General features: G+C 54.3%; 8 protein-coding genes across 8 annotated transcripts; 1 reads left to right on the top strand and 7 right to left on the bottom strand.

Annotated features, from left to right (window-relative positions):
* Positions 1-458: 458 nt before the first annotated feature.
* PG985_015837 (transcription regulator protein) lies at positions 459-2087 on the bottom strand (the record flags this gene model as incomplete). The annotated part of the gene is made up of 3 exons (XM_066835603.1): positions 459-1684; positions 1753-2038; positions 2079-2087. The coding sequence occupies 3 exons, from the start codon at positions 2085-2087 to the stop codon at positions 459-461; spliced, it is 1521 nt and encodes a 506-aa protein (XP_066676806.1).
* Positions 2088-6000: 3913 nt separating this feature from the next.
* Positions 6001-6189, bottom strand: PG985_015836 (cytochrome P450; the record flags this gene model as incomplete). Its single annotated transcript, XM_066835602.1, has 1 exon — positions 6001-6189. The coding sequence occupies one exon, from the start codon at positions 6187-6189 to the stop codon at positions 6001-6003; it is 189 nt and encodes a 62-aa protein (XP_066676805.1).
* An 81-nt stretch (positions 6190-6270) lies between these two features.
* PG985_015835 (uncharacterized protein) lies at positions 6271-6828 on the bottom strand (the record flags this gene model as incomplete). Its single annotated transcript, XM_066835601.1, has 2 exons — positions 6271-6549; positions 6655-6828. The coding sequence occupies 2 exons, from the start codon at positions 6826-6828 to the stop codon at positions 6271-6273; spliced, it is 453 nt and encodes a 150-aa protein (XP_066676804.1).
* A 1747-nt stretch (positions 6829-8575) lies between these two features.
* PG985_015834 (uncharacterized protein) lies at positions 8576-9331 on the bottom strand (the record flags this gene model as incomplete). The annotated part of the gene is made up of 1 exon (XM_066835600.1): positions 8576-9331. The coding sequence occupies one exon, from the start codon at positions 9329-9331 to the stop codon at positions 8576-8578; it is 756 nt and encodes a 251-aa protein (XP_066676803.1).
* Positions 9332-10619: 1288 nt separating this feature from the next.
* PG985_015833 (uncharacterized protein) lies at positions 10620-11091 on the bottom strand (the record flags this gene model as incomplete). Its single annotated transcript, XM_066835599.1, has 2 exons — positions 10620-10927; positions 11037-11091. 2 exons carry the CDS (start codon positions 11089-11091, stop codon positions 10620-10622), a joined length of 363 nt encoding a protein of 120 aa, XP_066676802.1.
* Positions 11092-11414: 323 nt separating this feature from the next.
* Positions 11415-13010, bottom strand: PG985_015832 (uncharacterized protein; the record flags this gene model as incomplete). The annotated part of the gene is made up of 1 exon (XM_066835598.1): positions 11415-13010. One exon carries the CDS (start codon positions 13008-13010, stop codon positions 11415-11417), a length of 1596 nt encoding a protein of 531 aa, XP_066676801.1.
* A 1632-nt stretch (positions 13011-14642) lies between these two features.
* PG985_015831 (uncharacterized protein) lies at positions 14643-17134 on the bottom strand (the record flags this gene model as incomplete). The annotated part of the gene is made up of 2 exons (XM_066835597.1): positions 14643-15294; positions 15348-17134. 2 exons carry the CDS (start codon positions 17132-17134, stop codon positions 14643-14645), a joined length of 2439 nt encoding a protein of 812 aa, XP_066676800.1.
* Positions 17135-18122: 988 nt separating this feature from the next.
* On the top strand, positions 18123-18886 carry PG985_015830 (Pre-mRNA-splicing factor SPF27; the record flags this gene model as incomplete). Its single annotated transcript, XM_066835596.1, has 2 exons — positions 18123-18159; positions 18255-18886. 2 exons carry the CDS (start codon positions 18123-18125, stop codon positions 18884-18886), a joined length of 669 nt encoding a protein of 222 aa, XP_066676799.1.
* Between the last annotated feature and the right edge of the window lie 337 nt (positions 18887-19223).

Below are 19223 nucleotides of genomic sequence, written 5' to 3'. Positions count from 1 at the left end.
CAAAGACATAAGTCAAGTCCAACGGCCATTCGTAAAACCCGCACTTGAAATCGAATTGCAGAGCGATCATGTCAAGACTCTCGAGCTGTTTTGAGTGGTGAAATCAAATCGCATGGGAAAACAAGCACGAAAAGATTTCAAAGTCATCGCGAGAATCAGAAAAGACGATCAAAATCTGGGAATCCAAGCAAGCATTTCATTTTTTCATTGACGTCGTGCCCCCCTCCCCAACGCCATGGTTACTTGAATCAGCAACAGCTATAAGCCATTCATCGCTATCAGAATACAGTGATACGAGTAGTTGAAAACAAAAACCAATTCGATTTGAAGAACCCATGAAGGCGCCATAATGCCCAGGCGACCCCCCTTATGAAAATCAAGGGAAGGACGATAATGTTAAACAGTCAACCAAAATTGAAAGAAGAGATACAGGCCATAATTAAGAAGACAGTTTTTTTTTAAGAAGTAGGAGGCAGGGGAGGGTAGAGAGACTCCTTGGGCGGCGAGTCCACCTCCATATCGTCCGAAGCGGCCTTGGGCGAGTCGAAATCCTTGCGCTTGAGGCGGTCGATGACGTACTCTCGGAGGTACTCGATGACCCGCACGTTCTCGAGCCACGCCTCGTATGCCTGGTCCTCGCGGGTGTCGCTTTCCGACTCGGCAGACGGCGAGCTGACTGACGATACCGCGGACTCCGAGGCTCGGGGCGTTGTGGACTGCTCGCGCTCGCGCTCGCGCTCACGCTCACGCTCGTCGATGGCCCGGTTGGAACGCTGGAGCATGCCACCGGAGTAGCGGCGGCGGGGATCCGAGTCGAAGGAAGGTCCCAGCGTGGAAGTCGCTGATTGCCCGGGGAAACCAGCACTGACGGCAGGCAACGTCGGGTAGAGGCCGGATGCCGTAGAGCTGTGACGGGTCGTTGGCGACAGGCCAGAGGACGAGGCGCCAGGCGAGTGACCTGATGTGTAGGACATGCTGCTGGATGGTGGCGTGACGGCGGGTGTACCGTTGGAGTGGGTGGATGACACGGCGGTCAGGGGAGAAGCCATGCTGCCCTGCGAGTAGGCAGGAGCGTGCCCGTGGCCGCCCGAGTGAGGCGGCGAGTGGCTAGGACGGTAGATAGGCACGTAGTGAGAGCCCGGCTGGTGGACACCGGCGGCAGCGGCAGTGTTGGAGTTCTCGTAGACGGTGCTCTGCATCTGCTCCAAGACCTGGTCAATCTGGATCAGGTCGGCCTTGGTGCGGATGTGGGGCATGGGCGGCAACGAGTAGTGCTGGGTGTAGGGTCCTCCGTGTTGCGAGGCATGGCCGCCGTCAACGCCCACCATGGCAGGAGCAGGCATGTACTCGCCCATGTGTCCTCCGTGGATCGGGAGAGCGCCGTGCAGGGGCATCAGTCGCTGGCCAACCTGAGCGTACGAGGCGGGATCGAGATGGCGACGCTTGGCATCGCCGAAGAACTCGTTCAACGCATCAAAGGTACGCTTGCGGCTGTCATAGGAGTCGGGCGCAGCGTGGTACATGTGCTCACCCCGGCCGCTCAGCGGCTGATAGTACATGCCACCGCCAAACGAAGGGGCATGGTGTTGATAGTAGCTGCTAGGATGACTACCTGGGTGTGGCTGGCCGAAAGCGGCGGAGTTAGTGCGCATCTGGCCATTGTGGTCGTAATAGCTAGAGGGAGCTGGAGGCGGAATTAGCCTCAATAGTCCTGAGACTTTGGAGTAGGGGGTCAACGAGCCTATGACTTACCTTTGGTCGGGCCTCTGTAAGCCGCGTTCATGCCGCCGTGACCCTCAGGAGATCGGACGAGCACCGAGTCATCGGCGTGTGTCTTGACATGCTTCTTGAGATCCTGGGGTCTCTTGAAGGACTTGCCGCAGAAATCACACTTGTGCGGTTTCAGGGGCACGTGAACACGGATGTGCGAGGTGATATGGTCCCGCTTGACCGTGGTGGTCCGGCACGAGTTCCACTGGCAGGTGAGGTTGAGGTTGTTAGTGCTTTTGCGGCCAACATGGCGCTCGCAAATGTGCTCCTGAAGTAAGGGTCAATATCAGGTTCTTAGAGTAAGTGACCGGCCACATCAGAACTAACATAGAGGTTTTCGGCGGTCGGGAATCTCTCCAGACACGAGTTCCAGCGGCACACTAGGGTGTCATCTGCAGAGAGGAGAGGCAGCAGCCGGGGCAGCGGCGGCAGCTGGGGCGCTTGACGTCGAGTTGGCTGTGGTAGCTGTGGTTGCCGAAGAGGCGGTTGTGGATGGGGCAGGCGTGTTGCTGGAGCTCTCCCCCGATGTGCTCGGGGGGTTCCCTGTTGCTGCATTGGCCGACATGTCTGTCGTTGTGCTGGCTCTGATTGGCTGGTGGGCGTGGGCGTGCAGCGACGGAACAATGTTAGACCGGCTTTCGCTTGTAAGTGGCCCGGGTCGGTTTGCACGTGGGGCTAACCAAGGGCTTGTAGTAGTTAGTTGCAAGAGTTGGGAATACTCTGGAGAGGATGCTGCCTGATAGATGCGAGGATTTTAAAGGTATGACTCTTCAACGGTAAACGGATAATGGGTTATCAAGTTGAGAGAGATAGTAATTCAGTCGCAGGCAACGCGGACGGGCAATGCGTCTCCTTAAAATGGACTTTCAAGCACGCCCGTATCTTGGCCTGCTGGCGGAATGGCGACTTTTGGTGTTGCTGCCAAGAGATGCCAAGACCTCTATGAAGCAAGCGACTAGCGGCTGATTGGCTGGTTAAGGAGGGGGTAAGACGGCTTGTAGTGATGCTGCTGTCTACCTCGACGCAGGCCTGGACGGAGGCTGACAGCGCCGAGATTGGGTCCCCGCCGGCGTACCTGAGAGCAGCAGTACTTGGTGCCAATCTATTGCCAAGCCCGCCAAGCAGAGTCACGACCTAAGAGGAACAAGGCTTCTTGTCCCGTCTTTGCCGAGTACGCGGGAGCAAACAGTGTTGGGGATGGGTTTGATGTATCTGGGACGCGCAAGAGTATTTTGCATGTCTGAAGTAGTTATCTACTTATTCTGATGGGAGTGGTCGCGTTGTTGCCAACAGGCCATTTGCAGCAATTGCGCTCATTTAGGGCTTTTACTCTTCACACACAGAGCGGACTGGTAATATGTAGAGTGGCCACCAAAAAGCCGTGATTGCCAACTAACAGTTTTTGAGTTTTGGCAGGGAGAAGGCAATCAATCACGCTGTTGGTAGGTCGGGTACACACCACGCTCCGCGACCAGGAGAGGCCCATAGGCAAGCCCAGAGTGCAGAGGGAACCCGAGTAAGGTTCCATACTTTTTTCACCTCGAGCGCTGCTCCAGAGTTCAGACGTCAATCTGACTCCGGGGAAGAAGAGAGCCAAGCCAACACTGCCACGGGTCTGCAACCATCTTGGCTTGCTTGGCCACCCATCGTCCGCCGACTTATCCTTGGCCCCTACGCTGTCTCTCTTCGAGGGGGCTCCCCAGCTTGGCGAATGTCCCTCCGCCCGGCCCAAGACTTTCCTCCCTTGGCAAATCAACGTTTTCTTGGCTGCACTACGCGACACACGACCGCTCTTACCACTGGCACACCATAGCCACCTCCAGGTACTCCGTACTGCTAGTCCTGTCTGGACCAGTACGCCGTTCCGGGGAATAGCCCACCCCAAATTCCAAATGACCCTTTCGCTCGGTTTCTGTCTATTGATCGATGCACGCGTGGTGGGTAATAAGGCCGCTTCTGGGCGGCTGTCTGACATGAACGTCTATCTCTCTCAGTCTCTCCTCTCTTCTCTCTCTTTGGGATCAGCAGATAATCGTGTGACCCACAACCTGCCCCCAAAATAGTGGACTGGTTTTGTTTTTTAAAGTGTCGAAGGAGCAGCATGCAGTCAATGTCAAGACGGAGAGAGGCTGATCAGCCGCTTCTTTCCACCTGCCGCCCGCTGTATTTGCTTATTGCTTACGTTTTTCTAAAATAAAAATGGCAAAAGAGGAAGCTCGGCATCGGGCAGTACATCGAAGGCATGAAACTCATTTCAGCTGCCGTCAGCGGATTTCTCAGATAAGTCTCTCTTAAAGATGCCGCTTCCACCACGTTCGACCGCGCAAAAGAGTCACAAGCATACCCCCAAATCACACGAAATTTGTCAAGCTCCAACTTAACTCAGAGTCATGTCTTTTGTTTTCAATAGGTAGGTCAATTTATAGATTGCCGGGTGCTGGGCTCTTTCGCCGTGCAAAGGCCATCAACCTAGCGTTTGTTGCAAACGGCGATCAGAACGGTCCATGCTGACCAACGTATTGCCCATGAAGTGATTGCTGCGTTTGGGTGACACATATCGAGATTGGACCGCCGGGCTGCAATGACTAGTTACCCATAGTAAAGATTTCAGAAGCCGCGGAAACATGCATCAAATACTTCCACCCATAACTACTGTAATAGTACGTATAGTGCCTGCGCCGGCACCTCTAACAACCACAAGGGTGAGAAAGAGAGAATATGGCACATTGCATTGCGTGCCTCGGTACACAGTTGGAGGTGACCCGAACAGCCCAAACCTGCTGCTGAAAGGGCAAAAGCAGCAGGATGACGACGCGCGAATCAATCGGATCATACCTGCATGTAATGATAACATAAGGACACAACATGCCATATGATGCCAAGAATGCCAAGGGTCTCTGGGGGGCAGGTTAAGCTATGTGACTCGGCTCGTGTTATCCGGTCAGTCGGGTTTTCGTTACTTGCTGCTTGTTCCCGTACTTGACACATCGCACAAGCACGCATGTGCACGACGACTGACTCTCCCAGGGCATTGCGCAAAAGTCTTGTGTTGTCGCCTGTCGGTCGTCATTTCCGTGCAAAGTTCTCTTCTCCCCCGATCCGGCACATGGGCAATGGTTTATGGCATTGCCATTTTCCGTGCGAAATGAAATCAGGCAAGTCAAAAGCATAAGTACCTATCCAAACAAGCAATTCCGGTTGGGGCTGCCCTGTTTGCAGCATGCCAGATGCCCAGCTGCCAGTGATAGTGATCCCGCTGGCGTCGTTTAGCGAAAAAGCCAATTACCAATGCTTGATTGGTTTTCCGATTCACAGGACGGCCTAGGTGATCTCTCTAGTTTCGGAGCCACGCCATGTTTATGGCATTGCTTAAATCAAAGCATTATAACTATATAAACTTATTACTACGAGTGTGCGGTGTCATGGGGATCGTTTGCTGGATGGGAAGCTACCTAACACGCCGTGATTTGGGCCTGCTTCCTTTGCTACAGTTGCAGTACCAACCAACCCCGTGTAGGTCCATTCCATCTCATCTCCGACCGGTGTGTCCTCTATCCAGCCACCCGCTCCTCTCCCGAGTCGGTATCTCGCCGGTATCGACGGATATGTCGCAAAGTCGATATAGGCGGGACTCGCCGGGGCAGGATTTCTGAACATACCAAAGGACATTCGGGCACTTCCGTGGGCAATAAAAGACAAACAATTCCGATCATCATCGGCGTTTCATATCGCTTGTAGGAGGACTGGTCCATGCCTGATATAGATGAAGGGCAGAAGAAGCTTAACAACTCCGCCTCTCCACCAAGACCTCGCCGGTGATCTCTAAACGTTCAAAGAACTGCCACCACGGCGTTTGAGTCCGACAACTTTCCCCTCGGTACAGAGAAGCTTGACAGAATTGGCAGAATATTGGCAAGTTGGGGAAAGGAAAGTAAGAGGGTGGGTGATGACCTGACAAGGACAGGACGCATGCAGGGGTCGCGATGCATGATGTGTTTCTAATTGGATGCGGAGAAGCGTCCGTCCGACCCCTCATCTGTTCTTCTGGTTCTCAGGCCAGCATCCCATGATGCCTTCATACTCTATTGCCGTAAATAGAACACTTCCCCGGGTCGACATTCTATACGATTTGTATTCATTTCCATGACAAGGTATAGCCCCGTCTTGGCGTAGCAATGGCCAAGATAAGCATTTCACTGGGATTGGTCGTGGTGGGCTCGCGAGACCACACTACTTGACTGTCACGCGAACATCGTTGCTGCTCTGCTTGCATGTTGGCGCCAATAGATTGTAGTCCCAGGCGATATCCTCGCCCCTTGTGTCGAATAGCCGCATCTGGGGCAGCACGCGCAGGCCCAAAGCCGCCAAGCCGAGATACAGTTTGCAATATGCCAGGCTGCGTAGGCGGACTTGCTTCATCGCGATGCACTGCCATCTCCTTTTGGAGAAAGCGAACAAACCGCGCTCGATTTCCTTGCGGCGTTGGCCATTTTCGTCCAGTTAGTGCTCGAGCACGAAATCATGCGAGCTTGGAAAGTCGTTCTCGCCGTGGTGCGTAATCACGGTCGGCATGCCGATCGCGTAGCCCTTGGGAATAGTATAGTCAACGGGCTTCTTTTTCCACTCGCCGCGGTATGAGGGAGCTTCTCTGGTGGCTACACGAGCTGTTCGTCTTGTCACCCCATAAGAGAGACGCAGGCCTTCCTGGATTCCGAAACCCAAGACTGGTATTTTCTCGCTGTAATTGGCATGAAGCCAACATGTCAAGTCTGTCAAAGACTTGGGATGGATATTCAGACGACATACAGTTTGGCCCAGACTGACAGTTGCTCTGAGTCCCTCTCAACACCGGCCTCCAGCCGTTCCCGTCTCAACTTTTCAAACAGGTGAGGCTTGTCCAGCAAGTGGAAGGTTATCACCGATAGTGCCCAACTCGTCGTTTGCGTTCCAGCTGGGGATTCCGAACGCTTCGTTGGCTAGCTGAGAGGTATCTTTCCCCCGCTCGGGCAACTCGGATTCGAGCATGGAGCCAAAGACGGTTGGGCGCTCGAAGACCATCCCAGCGCTCAGCATCGATCTGCTTCGGTACGTCGATCTGCAAGGTGCGCATGAGAAGCGCCATGTTTCCAGGGAGGAAGCTGTCAAGTTGAAAGACTCCTCCTTGCCAGTCCGTGCCAGCAACTTGTTACAGAGGTCTTGAGCTGTGGCTTACGCCGAGCTACCATCGACCGGGAGAAGAAATTCGCTAGCGAAGCAAGTCATGGCCAAAAGTTCCAAACCTAGAGATGGTTAAATTAGGTGAGTAATGGACTGTCAGATAGTGGTATGTTTCAAGAAGTACATCCGATTTACCTATACCAGGCCGAAGCGGACAACATCAGTGCATTCCAAGCCAGAAAAGTACCAACTGCTTTGTGTATTGCTAAAGTGTTGAGCAGTCATAATATAACGTCGTATTTTCTTGCACAAAAGTACAAAATTTCCCGATGCGAGAGACTGTGAGAGACTACGGATCTTGTTTCTTTTGTCGTCTCTTGGGGGTGTGGTAGTCTCGCCCTGATGGGGCATCGTGGTCCGGGGTCCTCTCATTAGCTACATGGCCGATTTCGATATCATACAAGAGACAGCCAAAAGCAAGACAGATCTGGTCGGATACCTACTTCCCATACCACATAGTTGGTAGGATTGGGGGTGTTGGCACATGCCGGTCGCGGCTGGGGTGTGACTGCTACGTCGTACTCGGTATGGTATGCGCAGTTTTGGTCAACCAAAATTCCATTCTGGTTTTGACCGACTAGAAATCCATTGTAGTTTTGATCGACCTAAAATGCGACTTTTTGTCGACCAAAACCCGTAGTTTTGGGTGCCCAGAAATCGGAGTTTTGGTCAACCAAAACTCCATTGATGCACCTAGCTGCACCTAGGCAACTTTTGGGAGACCAAAAGTCCAGATCAGAACACAGCTTAGCTGCCTCTATTGAGTGAGTGATGCGAGGTGAGCCAATAACCTGCAGCCAGTATCGACTGCCAGACGACATGTACTCAAAAACCGTAGCGATTCGCTGGATTCGTCGATACTGAACTGTGCCTGCCGAAGCCGATGAGGATCGAGGCTTCTCACCAGCCCTTGCTCACCTTTTCTCTCCTGTCGAATCTTCAAAGTCTCTTACACTTTTCCCACCGTCCTGGTGCTGGGGTGAGATCGGGGCACACATGCACAGCCCTGTTTCTGCAAGAGCTGGATGAATCTATGCGTTCTTAGGCTTTTAATAAGACATGCATCTTCTAATGTTATCTGACAAGCCTCGCGTATTGCTATACAGGCCATGCGCCCTCCTAACTGCCCGCGCAGAACATGGCCCCTACATTGCTGTTGTGCCGGAACGCACCCGTAAACATGCCCCTATTGCCGTACTGGAACGTCAAGCAATTTGGCAAAAGACTTTACCGCAAGCTATACTGACCCAGTAGGCGCAAATGCTTCTTGATCATCCTTTCCTCACCATGCCTCGCCAACTTACTTACCGTCGTTATTTACTCGCCGACTAAAGACCAAGGGCTTCACTTTTCACTTCAGACGTCGTCGCATAGCCAAAATTATCTGATTTGATTCATCTTATTGTGGCACCTCCTGAGAACAGGGGATAAGTGAAATAAAAAAATAGATAATAACTGAAAAGGGTCCTGCACTTTAACGCCTAACCTCGCTGTGATACCCACACATGATATTACAAGTTCCAATTTCTCTCATAATCCAGAAGCGCATACATGGTCATATCCTCACACTCAGCAATTTAGTCTGCCCTTACTCCTTCGTCTTCGCATCTGCATCGTCGTCGGCCCCACCCTCGCCTTGCTGCTCCTCCTCATCCTCTTCCTTGACAGTGTCGCTGACCAGCTTGACCCAGGGTCCATGGATAGCGCCCGTGCCGGCCCCGATAAGAATGCCGAGCCCCGTCGTGGGAATAGAAGCAATACCACCCACGAGCGACCCGATGACGGTCCCCAGGCCGCCCGCGATGCCGGCCCCGATCCCCGCGCCGGCAGCACCGCCCTGGAACGCGCCGTTCTCCAGCCGGCGCGCGGACTTGATGAGCTTCTTCGCCTTGGCCTCGAGCTCGCCGGCCTCGGCCCGCAGCTTGTCGGCCTCCTCCGGGTTCTCCTCGGCGAGCTGCTCGGCCCGTTCCCGCAGCGACCGCGACTGGCCCTCGAGGTCTTTGGACTCGTTCAGCTTCTTGGTGATGTCGTCGATGATCTTTTGCTTGACGCCGTGCTTCTTCATCTCTTCCTTGACGGCTTCTACATTCTCGTCGGCGTCTTCTTCTTCCGGGCCCGTTTCAGGTGCCTGTGGTTTTGGCGGCGGCTGGTTTTGTTGTTGTTGCTCTTGTTGCTCTTGTGGTTTTGACTCTGCGGGCTTCTTCTGCTGCTCCTGCTCCTTCTCTTCTGGCTCTGGCTCCGGCTCCCTCTGCTGTAGCGGTTCCTGCTGCTTCTGCTTCTGTGGCACTTTGGTTTTAGAGGCAGGGGGGAAGACGGCAGATGAAGCGGCGGCGGAGTCCGACATGGTGGGCTATGGTTGTGGTGGCTTGATGCTAGCTAGCTTTTGAGGTGTCACTTGGACAAAAACAGGGTTCGAGTCAGTAATATGATAGGGCTGAGACAAGACGGAGAACAGGTTGCTTCGATGTTTAGAGTTGGGTAGTGAATCAGCACCAAAGAAAAAAAACTCCCGAACCATGGGAATTGGGGTTTATCTATCCTGCCTGGCATGGCTGTTTCAATCTCACTAACCGATGACGCACCGCTGGGTGGACTGCTAGCGATATTACTGGATCTGGCAAGACGGGCGCTGACTGGTTGGCTGCCGGCCGTTCAGAACCCTGTTTTTAGATCGGTTCTGGGGAAACTGACGTGAACGAACTAATCTCGACAGTGGGGAGCGCCAAGGCATGACATAGCCCGTCGCCCACTGACATACGGCTAATTAAACCGAGGACCACAATGCGATCGATCGACTAAGGCACAGGGCTATTATATCCAACGTCCTCGCTAGCAAATTCTAGTCGCATAGGGGTCTAATAGAGGGGGTCGTGCCTGCCCTCCATGGAGCACCATATGTATCGCAATAAGAAAGCGACGCCCACGAGCTCGGGAAAACCGCACATGGTTATCTGGCCCAAGCCATATCGCGTTCGCCTTTGTTCAACATCTCATATGCATTAATTTCGGCGGCAGGACGAGTCAGGATATCGAGAACTTCAGACCTTTGAGCGATGGTTCCGGAACCAAGGTAGGACGACTATTGCCGTCGGGGTGGTTCAAGGATGACTGGACGCAAGTCCAGATGATGGTTCTCATCATCTGGCATTTGATTTGGTCTGGGTTCGTATGGTTCCAGCAGCAAATGGTGTCTCTTCACAATTCCTTCACGCCAATAACCTTCCCTTGGATGAACATGGGAATTACGAATATGGGTTATGAGTTCACTCTTGGGATTTTTCGCTATCATTTGTCAACGGGGCCATCCTAGGCCATTCCGGCACAAGCAGGGAGACCTCGCTCGGGAGGTCCCCAGGGGTGAGATGGCCGAATGGTGGGGGATGGTGTAGTTCCGAAGAGAAGCTGTCCATTGTGAGCGTTAGATATATCTCTTTTCTGAACATATTTACTTAAAACGATACGCTGGGTATAGCTCCGCATTTAGTTATTTTAATCCATCGGAATAGAAAGGACTGAACATCGGAACGAGGCTAGACAAGCATCGCCATAAGAAAGCATAAAGGTTGAACAGGAAGAATCAATCACGCATGTCACGTTCACAGTGTCACCATAAAAACTACACCAGAGGTATGTTAAAACCTTCGTATTCTATGTCCATCATCGTCGAAATCTGAGGCATTGGTCGGCGGCGAGGACGCCAAAGATGAGGATATGGCCGGTGATGTGTTCTTGCTCTTATAGGACACATTGGACAACGCGGTGACCCGCGAGTTCTGGCTCGCATCTGAAGGGCGGTGCTTCAGCGATGTTATGGCATTGGATAGCGGTTTCGGGGGCGCCTCCTCTGTCTTGTTCAAACGCTTGGCGAGTGATGCCCAAGATCTATGCGACTGTGCATGCCATCTCCTCCTTGTTGTTGCCTTGTCCGCGTCGTCATCACCTGCGAGAATATTTGTTAGCTTCAACAGTTCCAGGCAACGGCAAGACTGCTGCTAGCTTACCACCCTCGGTCAAATGAATGGTATAGCTCTGTTGGCAAAATTTCATACTATGCCACTCAAATGCCCTGTGACCAATGCCAACTTCATAGTACCAGAACCGCATGTTGGATAGATACCAAGAGTATTGTAGATACGCCGCACCGCATTCTGAACCAAGATTCATGCAAGGGTGCTCATTACCCATGCTGGAGCGGCGACCGGCTCAGGCTCAGGCTCAGGCTGAGTTCCTCGTGGTGGTGGCGGCGGCGGCAGTTTCGTCCAGAAAAAACAGTGCATGGGTGTCAAAAGACCTGAATTGATGATGGTGAGACGGTGAGTGTCTCTAAGAGTGCGGGAATGAAAGGCAAAATCTATCTGCTGGAGCCACACCGTAACGTATTGTGGCTAGCCTTTTCGATCGTCCTCCCCCCCCTCTTCCTCCCCAGCCTACTCCTCACCATCATCTACCACCTCCTCCTCTACCACCTCCTCCTCCTCCATGGCCTCCTCCACGACCTCCTCCTTCCAGGGCAGGAGCGTCAAGCCAGGCTTGGTCGCACCCGGCAAGACGGTGTGCACCTGAGGGCCGAGGTTGTCCTCCACCCAAGCGAAACGGATGCCCTGCCCCCGGAACAAGGGCTCCACCATCCACCGCATAGCCGAAACATGGTCGGGGGTGCCGTCGGGCCACTTGGGGACACCGATGGTGACACTGGCCAGCTTCGTAAACGTATGCTCGACGGCGGCGGCAAGGTCACGGAGCGCTTCTGTCATGTCGCCGGCGACGTACGCGATGCGAAAATGGCGGATACTGGTCGGCAGGAAACGTGTGAGACGGTCGGCCTCGTCCTCGTCGTCCTCTCGGTATAGGGTGCGGTAGTCGATGGTAACGTCTTCGAGGCGGGTGAACTCGGCGAGAGATTCGATCGGTTGGACCTTGGCGTCCACAAAGTCGTACCAGAACCAGGGTTGGGACCCCAGGTCGCATGCGGGCCAGGGCAGGAAGGACACGGTGAGGCGCTTTAGGGTGTCCTTGGCCGGGCAGAGGTGGTCGTACAGTTCCGTGTCGCGTTGTGGGAAGATCTGCCAGTAATACTCCAGCTCCTCGAGGCCAGGAGTACGGACGAGGAATCTGCTCAAGTTTTGTGGGTAAAGGTTGCTAATGACAACCTTTTTAACCTTGAGCATTGGCACGTACGTTTTGAAATCCCACGGGCTCTGCTCGTTCCACCAAAGAGAATCGCAGGAGTCGACTGCGGTGATCGTCTCCAGGTTGGGTGCCGCCCGCAGCAAGCCACGCATCGAAGCCAGGTGGTAAGGGTTGCTCCCCCAACTCATCATCCCCAGCGTTCTCAAAGCCAGAATCTTGGGAGTGTGTGCTGGGTCGCCCAGCTCCAAGAAGAGTTGGAGGTCCCGGAAGTCCTGTTCCTCGTCGTCATCAACAGCGACCACTACATCTCTCACTCTGACGGCCAGAATCATCGCTAAGGACATGACCCATCGATGGGCGTGCGACCGCCAGTCGGCAGGCAAGTCGGTGTTATCGCACCATGCATCGAGGGGCTGTTCGAGTCTCAATACCGACAGCGCCCGATGCGAATCGCTCCATCTGAGTAGTGCCTTGAGAGCTGCGACTTGATCATCCTCGTGGTACTCTCTGTACCCTCCGGGATGGTTGACGAGCTGCATGGAGACTACCTCCGCAGCAAGATCCGGACGCGTGGTGAGAGTGGTTGCGAATGAAAGGAGGTGATCGTTGTCGCCTGGGACCTCGTAGTATGGCACACCGCGCGGCAGGAAGTGCTTACAGTTGCCTGTAGCATAGTAGTGGTAGAGTACGGGCTGTGCCATACTCCGAAAGTGACGAGAGACCCGACAGAGGCGGGCGAGCGTTGCTTTGTCTTCGCGGACGCCTTCGGTGTCCGCGTTGGGTAAGTCGCCTGGGTGCTTGCAGTGGAAGCACATGGACTCAAAGATCTTTAGGAAGATCTCGTCGGGAATGTGGATACCCAGCGCGCCAGGTTGTGTCTGGGGTTGAGCCATGATGACTGAGGTGAAGCAGGTCAATTAACGGCAAGCGAAGGGCGAGCAAAGAAAGTTCCGAAAGCGCAAAGAGGCGACAGGGCGAAAAATATTCAGTAAGCCGGGGGTGCAGTGAGCAGAATAAGCTCCAGAGAGTACTGATGGAGGCGGCGATGCTGGAAATAAATACCAGTGGCGAGTGTGCGAAGATGCGAAAAGGAAAGTTGCGGAAGTGCAAGTTGATGGTGCAAGAAGAATATCCAACTAGCCAAGATGTCAATGAGAGGATCTTTAGCGAGAGGAGTAAACTTCAGAAGAGAATGTGTCTGGAGAATTATTCCAGAGAACGGAGACGAGGTTGGTGTTAAAGGAACGATTCCCAGCAAGTAGGTGGTTTGGTGGGTTGAATAAATCACAGGAAGCAAAGGCCAAACGAGGGGTGTGATTGTTTTATAGCAGTCGAAGCTTGAGGAAGAAGTACCAATTCGGTCAAATCAGTAGTAGCCCCACTCGAGAAGCTCTGCCTATAAAATTAATCAATGGTCAGTAAAGCAGCCGGAGCTATAGGGCTCAAGGTGGTTATTCCTACCTGTACGGGGCAGGTTTCGGGGCAGCTGGTTAGCGGTCCGGGCCCGGGCCCGGGCCTGTGTGGACCTAGGGCTGCGGACACTCCACCGAAAAGACACCTAGCCATCACCGGCGACTCACCGATCCTGTCTCGGCAAAATGACCAAGTGATTTAAATGGATGATACCGGAAAAAGAACTGAAATATCGTGACGAATGCGGTGGGATTCACGCGCACTGTTTATTACTTGATCGCCCCCTTTTGGATGCTTGATTATATATGTGTCTCGTAACTGAATGAGGATTTCTACACGTGCTTGATGTTAACATACATGATTGCGATCTATTCAGCTTCTGTACGAGAATGATTAGGTACCATGGTCTATCCAAGGCGAGCGTGTCTGTCTTAGAACGGTTGCACACCCCTTTCGGAGGTAAACCAGGATTATATAGCCAAGATCATGTTCACGTTCAAGTGGCTTGCTGATCGACATAGCTTCTATAACGTCAGAAGGGGATTGCAACCGGCTCACGAGAAAGATGACGTGACACAGCTCTTTGGCTTTTGCTGTAATCAGTCACGTCGATTTCAAGCAATTGCAAACCACATTCGGGGATGAGCCATGCTGTCACTCATCTGTGATCTATCATAGCAAACCCACTGATTACCATCAATTACATGGAGCCAGAATAGCAGTTCAGCCGACTTGGGAGAAAATAAGAAAAGAGAAAGTCGGTACGCCAACGTATGGATAGCAAAGCAGTCACGCTTTCGTACTGGAGCATGCCATACTGCTAACCATCAACTCCCTGTGAAGGATGTGAGACTTCAGACAAAGCATCGACTCCCAATAGTATGATATCTACGTTACACACCTGAACTGATCGAGTCGATTCATTAAGTCGATTTCAACCAGATATGCCACTGTTGTACTGCGATATGACATTCAAGTGCTTCATCTCAATGTTGATAGGGTATGGTCTGCTAGAATGTCTGACATTATACAACTATCTGTTACTGGCCCTTGTAAAAAGTACAACCCCCCTCTCAATTTCGTGAACAACAAAACGCCCACAGTAGTCCAGTTCAAGCAATCACCGTAAACTCCCCACTAACCCCCTCAAACGGCGTAATCGTCCCCCCCAAACTCTTCGAGTCGCCAAAGTACCGAAGGCGGTAGACGCCCGGCTCCGCCCACGTCTCCGTCTCCCAGGTGACGGTGACCTCGCTCGTCGCGAGCAGCTCGCTGGTCCGGCGCCAGCGGAACACCAAGTGCCAATCGGTGTCGTCGCGGACGGCGAGCCACTTCTTCTCCTCAGCCCCCTTGCTCCTCGTTTGCTTGGCGCGGAGCTCTGTCTTATCATCATCATCGCCACTGGTAGCAGCGTCGTCGTCCGACTCCACCAGTCGCTCGACCATGGCATAACTTTGCTCTAGCCTTAGATTGTTCCGCGGGTTAGCCCCCACAAAGACAACCGTGGCCTCCGAACCGCGCTGAACCACGTCAGGCACATCTGTGATGACGTCTCCGAAGCTCTTCATGAGACCGGGCGAGTCGTATACCACACCGGGCACGAAGCTCAGGCTGCGATTGACGTTGTTGGGCGGTTCGGGCCCTACCGGAGGGTTCTTGCGCGAAGTCGCGTCCAGATATGGCACAAAGGATAGCGTCAAGTTGATGTACGCCTGTAGTGTATGTGGGCCATATAAGGTGCTGGCACCTTCGTAGCGTTGGATGCTGGATCACTCGTTAGCATTGAAATGAAAGAACGCGAGATCCCTAAAACATACCCATACTCTTCCTCAGTCGTGATGTAATGCGTATAACTATTCGCAGGCCCACCCAACACCACCACCGGCGCCGCCGGAGGGTGAGGCCCCGGCCCGGCGTGCTGCTGCTGGGCCCTCGCCGCCACCTCGTTCGCCACGGCCTTCTTCCAGCGCCGGCCGGCCATGGTCGTCGCCTCGCCGGGGCTCACGACCACGACCATCTGCCCCACGCGGAAGACCTGGATGTCGACCACGTTGGGCGTCCACAGGTAGGGCTTCTGGACCTCGCCCACGTCGAGGAGGATGGGCTTGGGGTGGTGGCACGCCTTCTGCTCCGCCGTCGGCGCCTTCAGGAGGCCCGAGACGACGCCCCACACGGGCGAGGTCGTGTTGGGCCCGCCGTCGTGCTGGGTGAAGTCGAAGGCGCCCGGGCCGTCCGAGGTGCCGGCGGCGAACGAGTAGCCCAGGGCCGCCGGGCACGTGGTGACCTCGGTGCCGTTGGGCAGCGCGAACTTGTGGTTCGACATGTCGTGGAAGGTGTGGAAGGACTTGACCCAGCGACCGCGGATGGGGGTCAGCTTGTGCGGCTGGCCGTACAGGGTCCTAGCGGGCTCAAACTGTCGCCTTCCCACCTCAAAGCAGGAAGCGGTACCGGTGTCGTCTGTGGTGAAGAGGGGCCCGCGGGCGTGGCATTTCTGTGACTTGCCGTCGCTGCAGGTGCTATTCTTGAAGCTGCACATCTGGCCCGTCCCGTCTTCGCACCAAGCGCCGAGAACGTTGGGGCTCGTATCACCCACGCTAGCTTGCGAGAATCCGGCTACAAACCCTTCTGCCGAGTGTTTATCGCCCACCACGCTGTTCTCGAAAAGAGTCGCCGCCACTCCCTTATTATCACCCGAGATCAGGGTATTGTTGCCATAGACCGATGTTCCGTGGGTAGGAAACCATGTCAAGACTCCGATGTTCTTCTTGTCGGAAGCTCTCTGGAAGTTCAACAGGGTCAGGTCTTTCTCGACCGAGCCGTCGTCTTCCGCACTGGCGTTGTACTGAGATCTTTCCGTCTCCGGGTTGGCAAGGTAGGCAAACAGGCTCCTGTTGATGTTGGCGCCAAACACCTTGGTCGAACCCACGCTCAGATGGCCGGGGGCAAGACTCTCATGTGCCCTCCGGATGGACAGGACAGCCCCATCCACGATGGCACGATAGCTCTGGTGGTTGAAGCCCTTACTAGTGATTTGCGGGAGAAGATAGTTGAGCCAAGCCCCGGGCCCACTATGCGAATGCGTTCCCGTTACGGCAATATTGTGTTGCCCGTAGCCGGCGTATTCGGACCCCAGCTCTTGCAGGCCCGACAGAATACCGTAGCGCACGGCGGTATCTCCGGACTGTGTGTCCAGCACCAGGTAAACGAAGCGCTCATCAGGGTGCTGCGGATCCGCCACGATAAAGGCGCGCGAATGTAGTCGTTGCCGTAGCCCGGTACCGATCTGATTCGGGTCGGCGTAGCCCATCATGTTGATTTCTACACAGGGACCCGTGATGTCGGCTTTGCCGACGCCAAGCAGGTATTCGTCTCCATGCTCGGGTTCTTTTGTGCCCACGTATTGCGCAGAGCCCGGAGCGTCTTGTAAGTGGCCGGCTCCTTCTGCGCCGTCATGTCCACCTGATGCTATGATCCAGGACGGAAGTCTGTGGGAGAAGTTCTTGGGCAATAACGAGACAAGTGTCGTCGCGGAAACTAACAGTACGACGGCGAAAAGAAGGGCACTTCTGCGAGAGGGCGTCCTGGGATGAGATGGCAGGTCCATTGTGTAATGATGACAGAGGAGGACCAGCCTCGACGAACTGGCACAACGGTATCACGGCGTCTCGGTTTCTTATGTGTTCTTCTCCTGGAGAGCTTCTAACTATTGTTGTAATGGTAGTTGCAGAGGTCGCGGCAAGCTAGCACCAACTACCAACATCGGACATAAACCGGCAGGTGTGGGGGGACCAAGGTTGAAGGCAAATAGAACCAAGGGGGTTGAAAGTCGGTATTGATTCTTGACACTTGCAGGCACAGTATATACTGTAGAAATGGGTTCTCGGCCAGATAGATCCTAAGTAAGGGCAGCGGCGGCAGCAAGGGCCTATTTCAGCTTCATGTTCTCCGTGTCCATGGTCATGTGTGTGCAGCTGTTACGCTCTCATGAGTCAAAATCCGCAAGCACCGATCAAGATCCATTTGATCTTGATTTTGTACTAGGTCGTGGCGTTCGAGACCACCCGAGACAGCTAACGAGAGAGGGCGGGAAGCTCTCCAGCCAGCCAGGTCGCTCCACGACTGCAGCAGAGCTTCAACTCTATCTGTTGCAGCTGGCAACCGGTGCTACCCCAACTAGTGTCGTCATCAGGACGATTGACCGTCGCATTGCAGGGCCAGCAGGAACGCCTAATCCTGCGCGCCTAAAAAGCTTAGAGCACTCTAATAAGTTCCTTGCAGCAGTTCTGGGCCTGCTGCCTTTGAGTGGGGGCCTCTGCTCTGCTGGTGACTGGCGCGCCGTATCAATTCCCGATAAGCCTTATCGAAAGTAGGATTGATTGATTGATAGTCGGGTGCTTAGAGCATTGCGATGCGCTCGCTCAGTGCCAATTGCAAACAGACAAACAACAAGAAGACCAATTACTTGCATACCCACGACATAGGCATCGCAATCGCTCAAAGACACAGAATTTCTAGCAGTACCCCTGAGAAAACGACTCGGCGAGCTCAGCAGTACTAGTACCAGGCGGTTGGCCAGCAGACAGACAGACAACATGTCGATCCGAACCACCGTCCACGAATCTCTACCCTGTAAGCCAACAACACCACCCAACCATCGTGTCTCTTCTTCCCTTCCTCCTCCCACCATTGTACCAGTATAAAAACCCTTCTAACCCCCAAACCAGACGTAGACAAAGAACCCACCGCCGCCGAGCGCACCGCCGCCGAGCACCTCATAGCCGCCGAACTCGCCTCGCTACAACAAACCGACGACAGCGGCACCACCCAACACCCCTCCCTGCCCCCCTACACCGACTCCCCCTTCACCGCCTCAAACCCCCTTTACCAACAAGAACAAGCCCGCCTCGCCGCCAAGCAACCCCTCTCCGCCATCGACCTAACCCGCTACGAAGTCGACGAGGACGACCTCGCCGCCGCCGGCACCAATGCCGCGGAGCTCGAGACGGCCCTCAGCCGCGCCTACACGGCCCAGGCCTACCTGACGGCCCGCCACGCCCACCTCGGCCTCCTCGACCGCTACGGCAAGAACGCCTGGCTCGTCGGCAACTGGGAGGCCGAGGCCGACCTCGCCGCGCTCGAGCGCGACCTCGCCGCCGTCAAGCGCGACATCGAGCTCGTCAACCACGGCCGCCGCCAGATGCAGACCGAGGTCGGCGAGGAGCTGCGCGGCCTCGACGCCACCTGGCGCCGCGGCGTCGGCCGTGTCCTAGAGACAGAGGTGGCGGTGGAGAGGTTACGGCATGAGATAGAACAGCGAAGGCAGGCGGCGGCAAGCGGAAACGGTGCTGAGGAATAGAGATCGAGACAGTCAGCTATCAGGACATGATTGGGACGACGAGCGAAAAGCAACTTTGAATATAGGAACAACTCGACGTTTGCAGTGATATTGCAGCTTAATGACCAGAGGCCTGTATAGGTAACAAACAGCGCGGCCAACCAGGATTGGCGCGTCACGGGTACATAAAGAGCAGGAACAGAGGTTTTGTTAACTCTAGTCGCGTCGTATTGCATTGGTAAAGGCGTTAATCTAATTAGAAAGCGAAGGTATCTTTAAACGCCTTCTCAACCGAGTAATGGTAAAACTGCTACCCATACATGAACATGTGCCGCCAACGGCTTGTTTCTAAGTGCCA

Source organism: Apiospora marii (assembly GCF_038362585.1).
Source record: "Apiospora marii strain CBS 49790 chromosome Unknown utg000013l_segment0_segment0, whole genome shotgun sequence".
Lineage (NCBI taxonomy): Eukaryota > Fungi > Ascomycota > Sordariomycetes > Amphisphaeriales > Apiosporaceae > Apiospora > Apiospora marii.
Note: the sequence above shows the minus strand (reverse complement) of the source record. Positions and strands in the feature narration are given on the sequence as shown.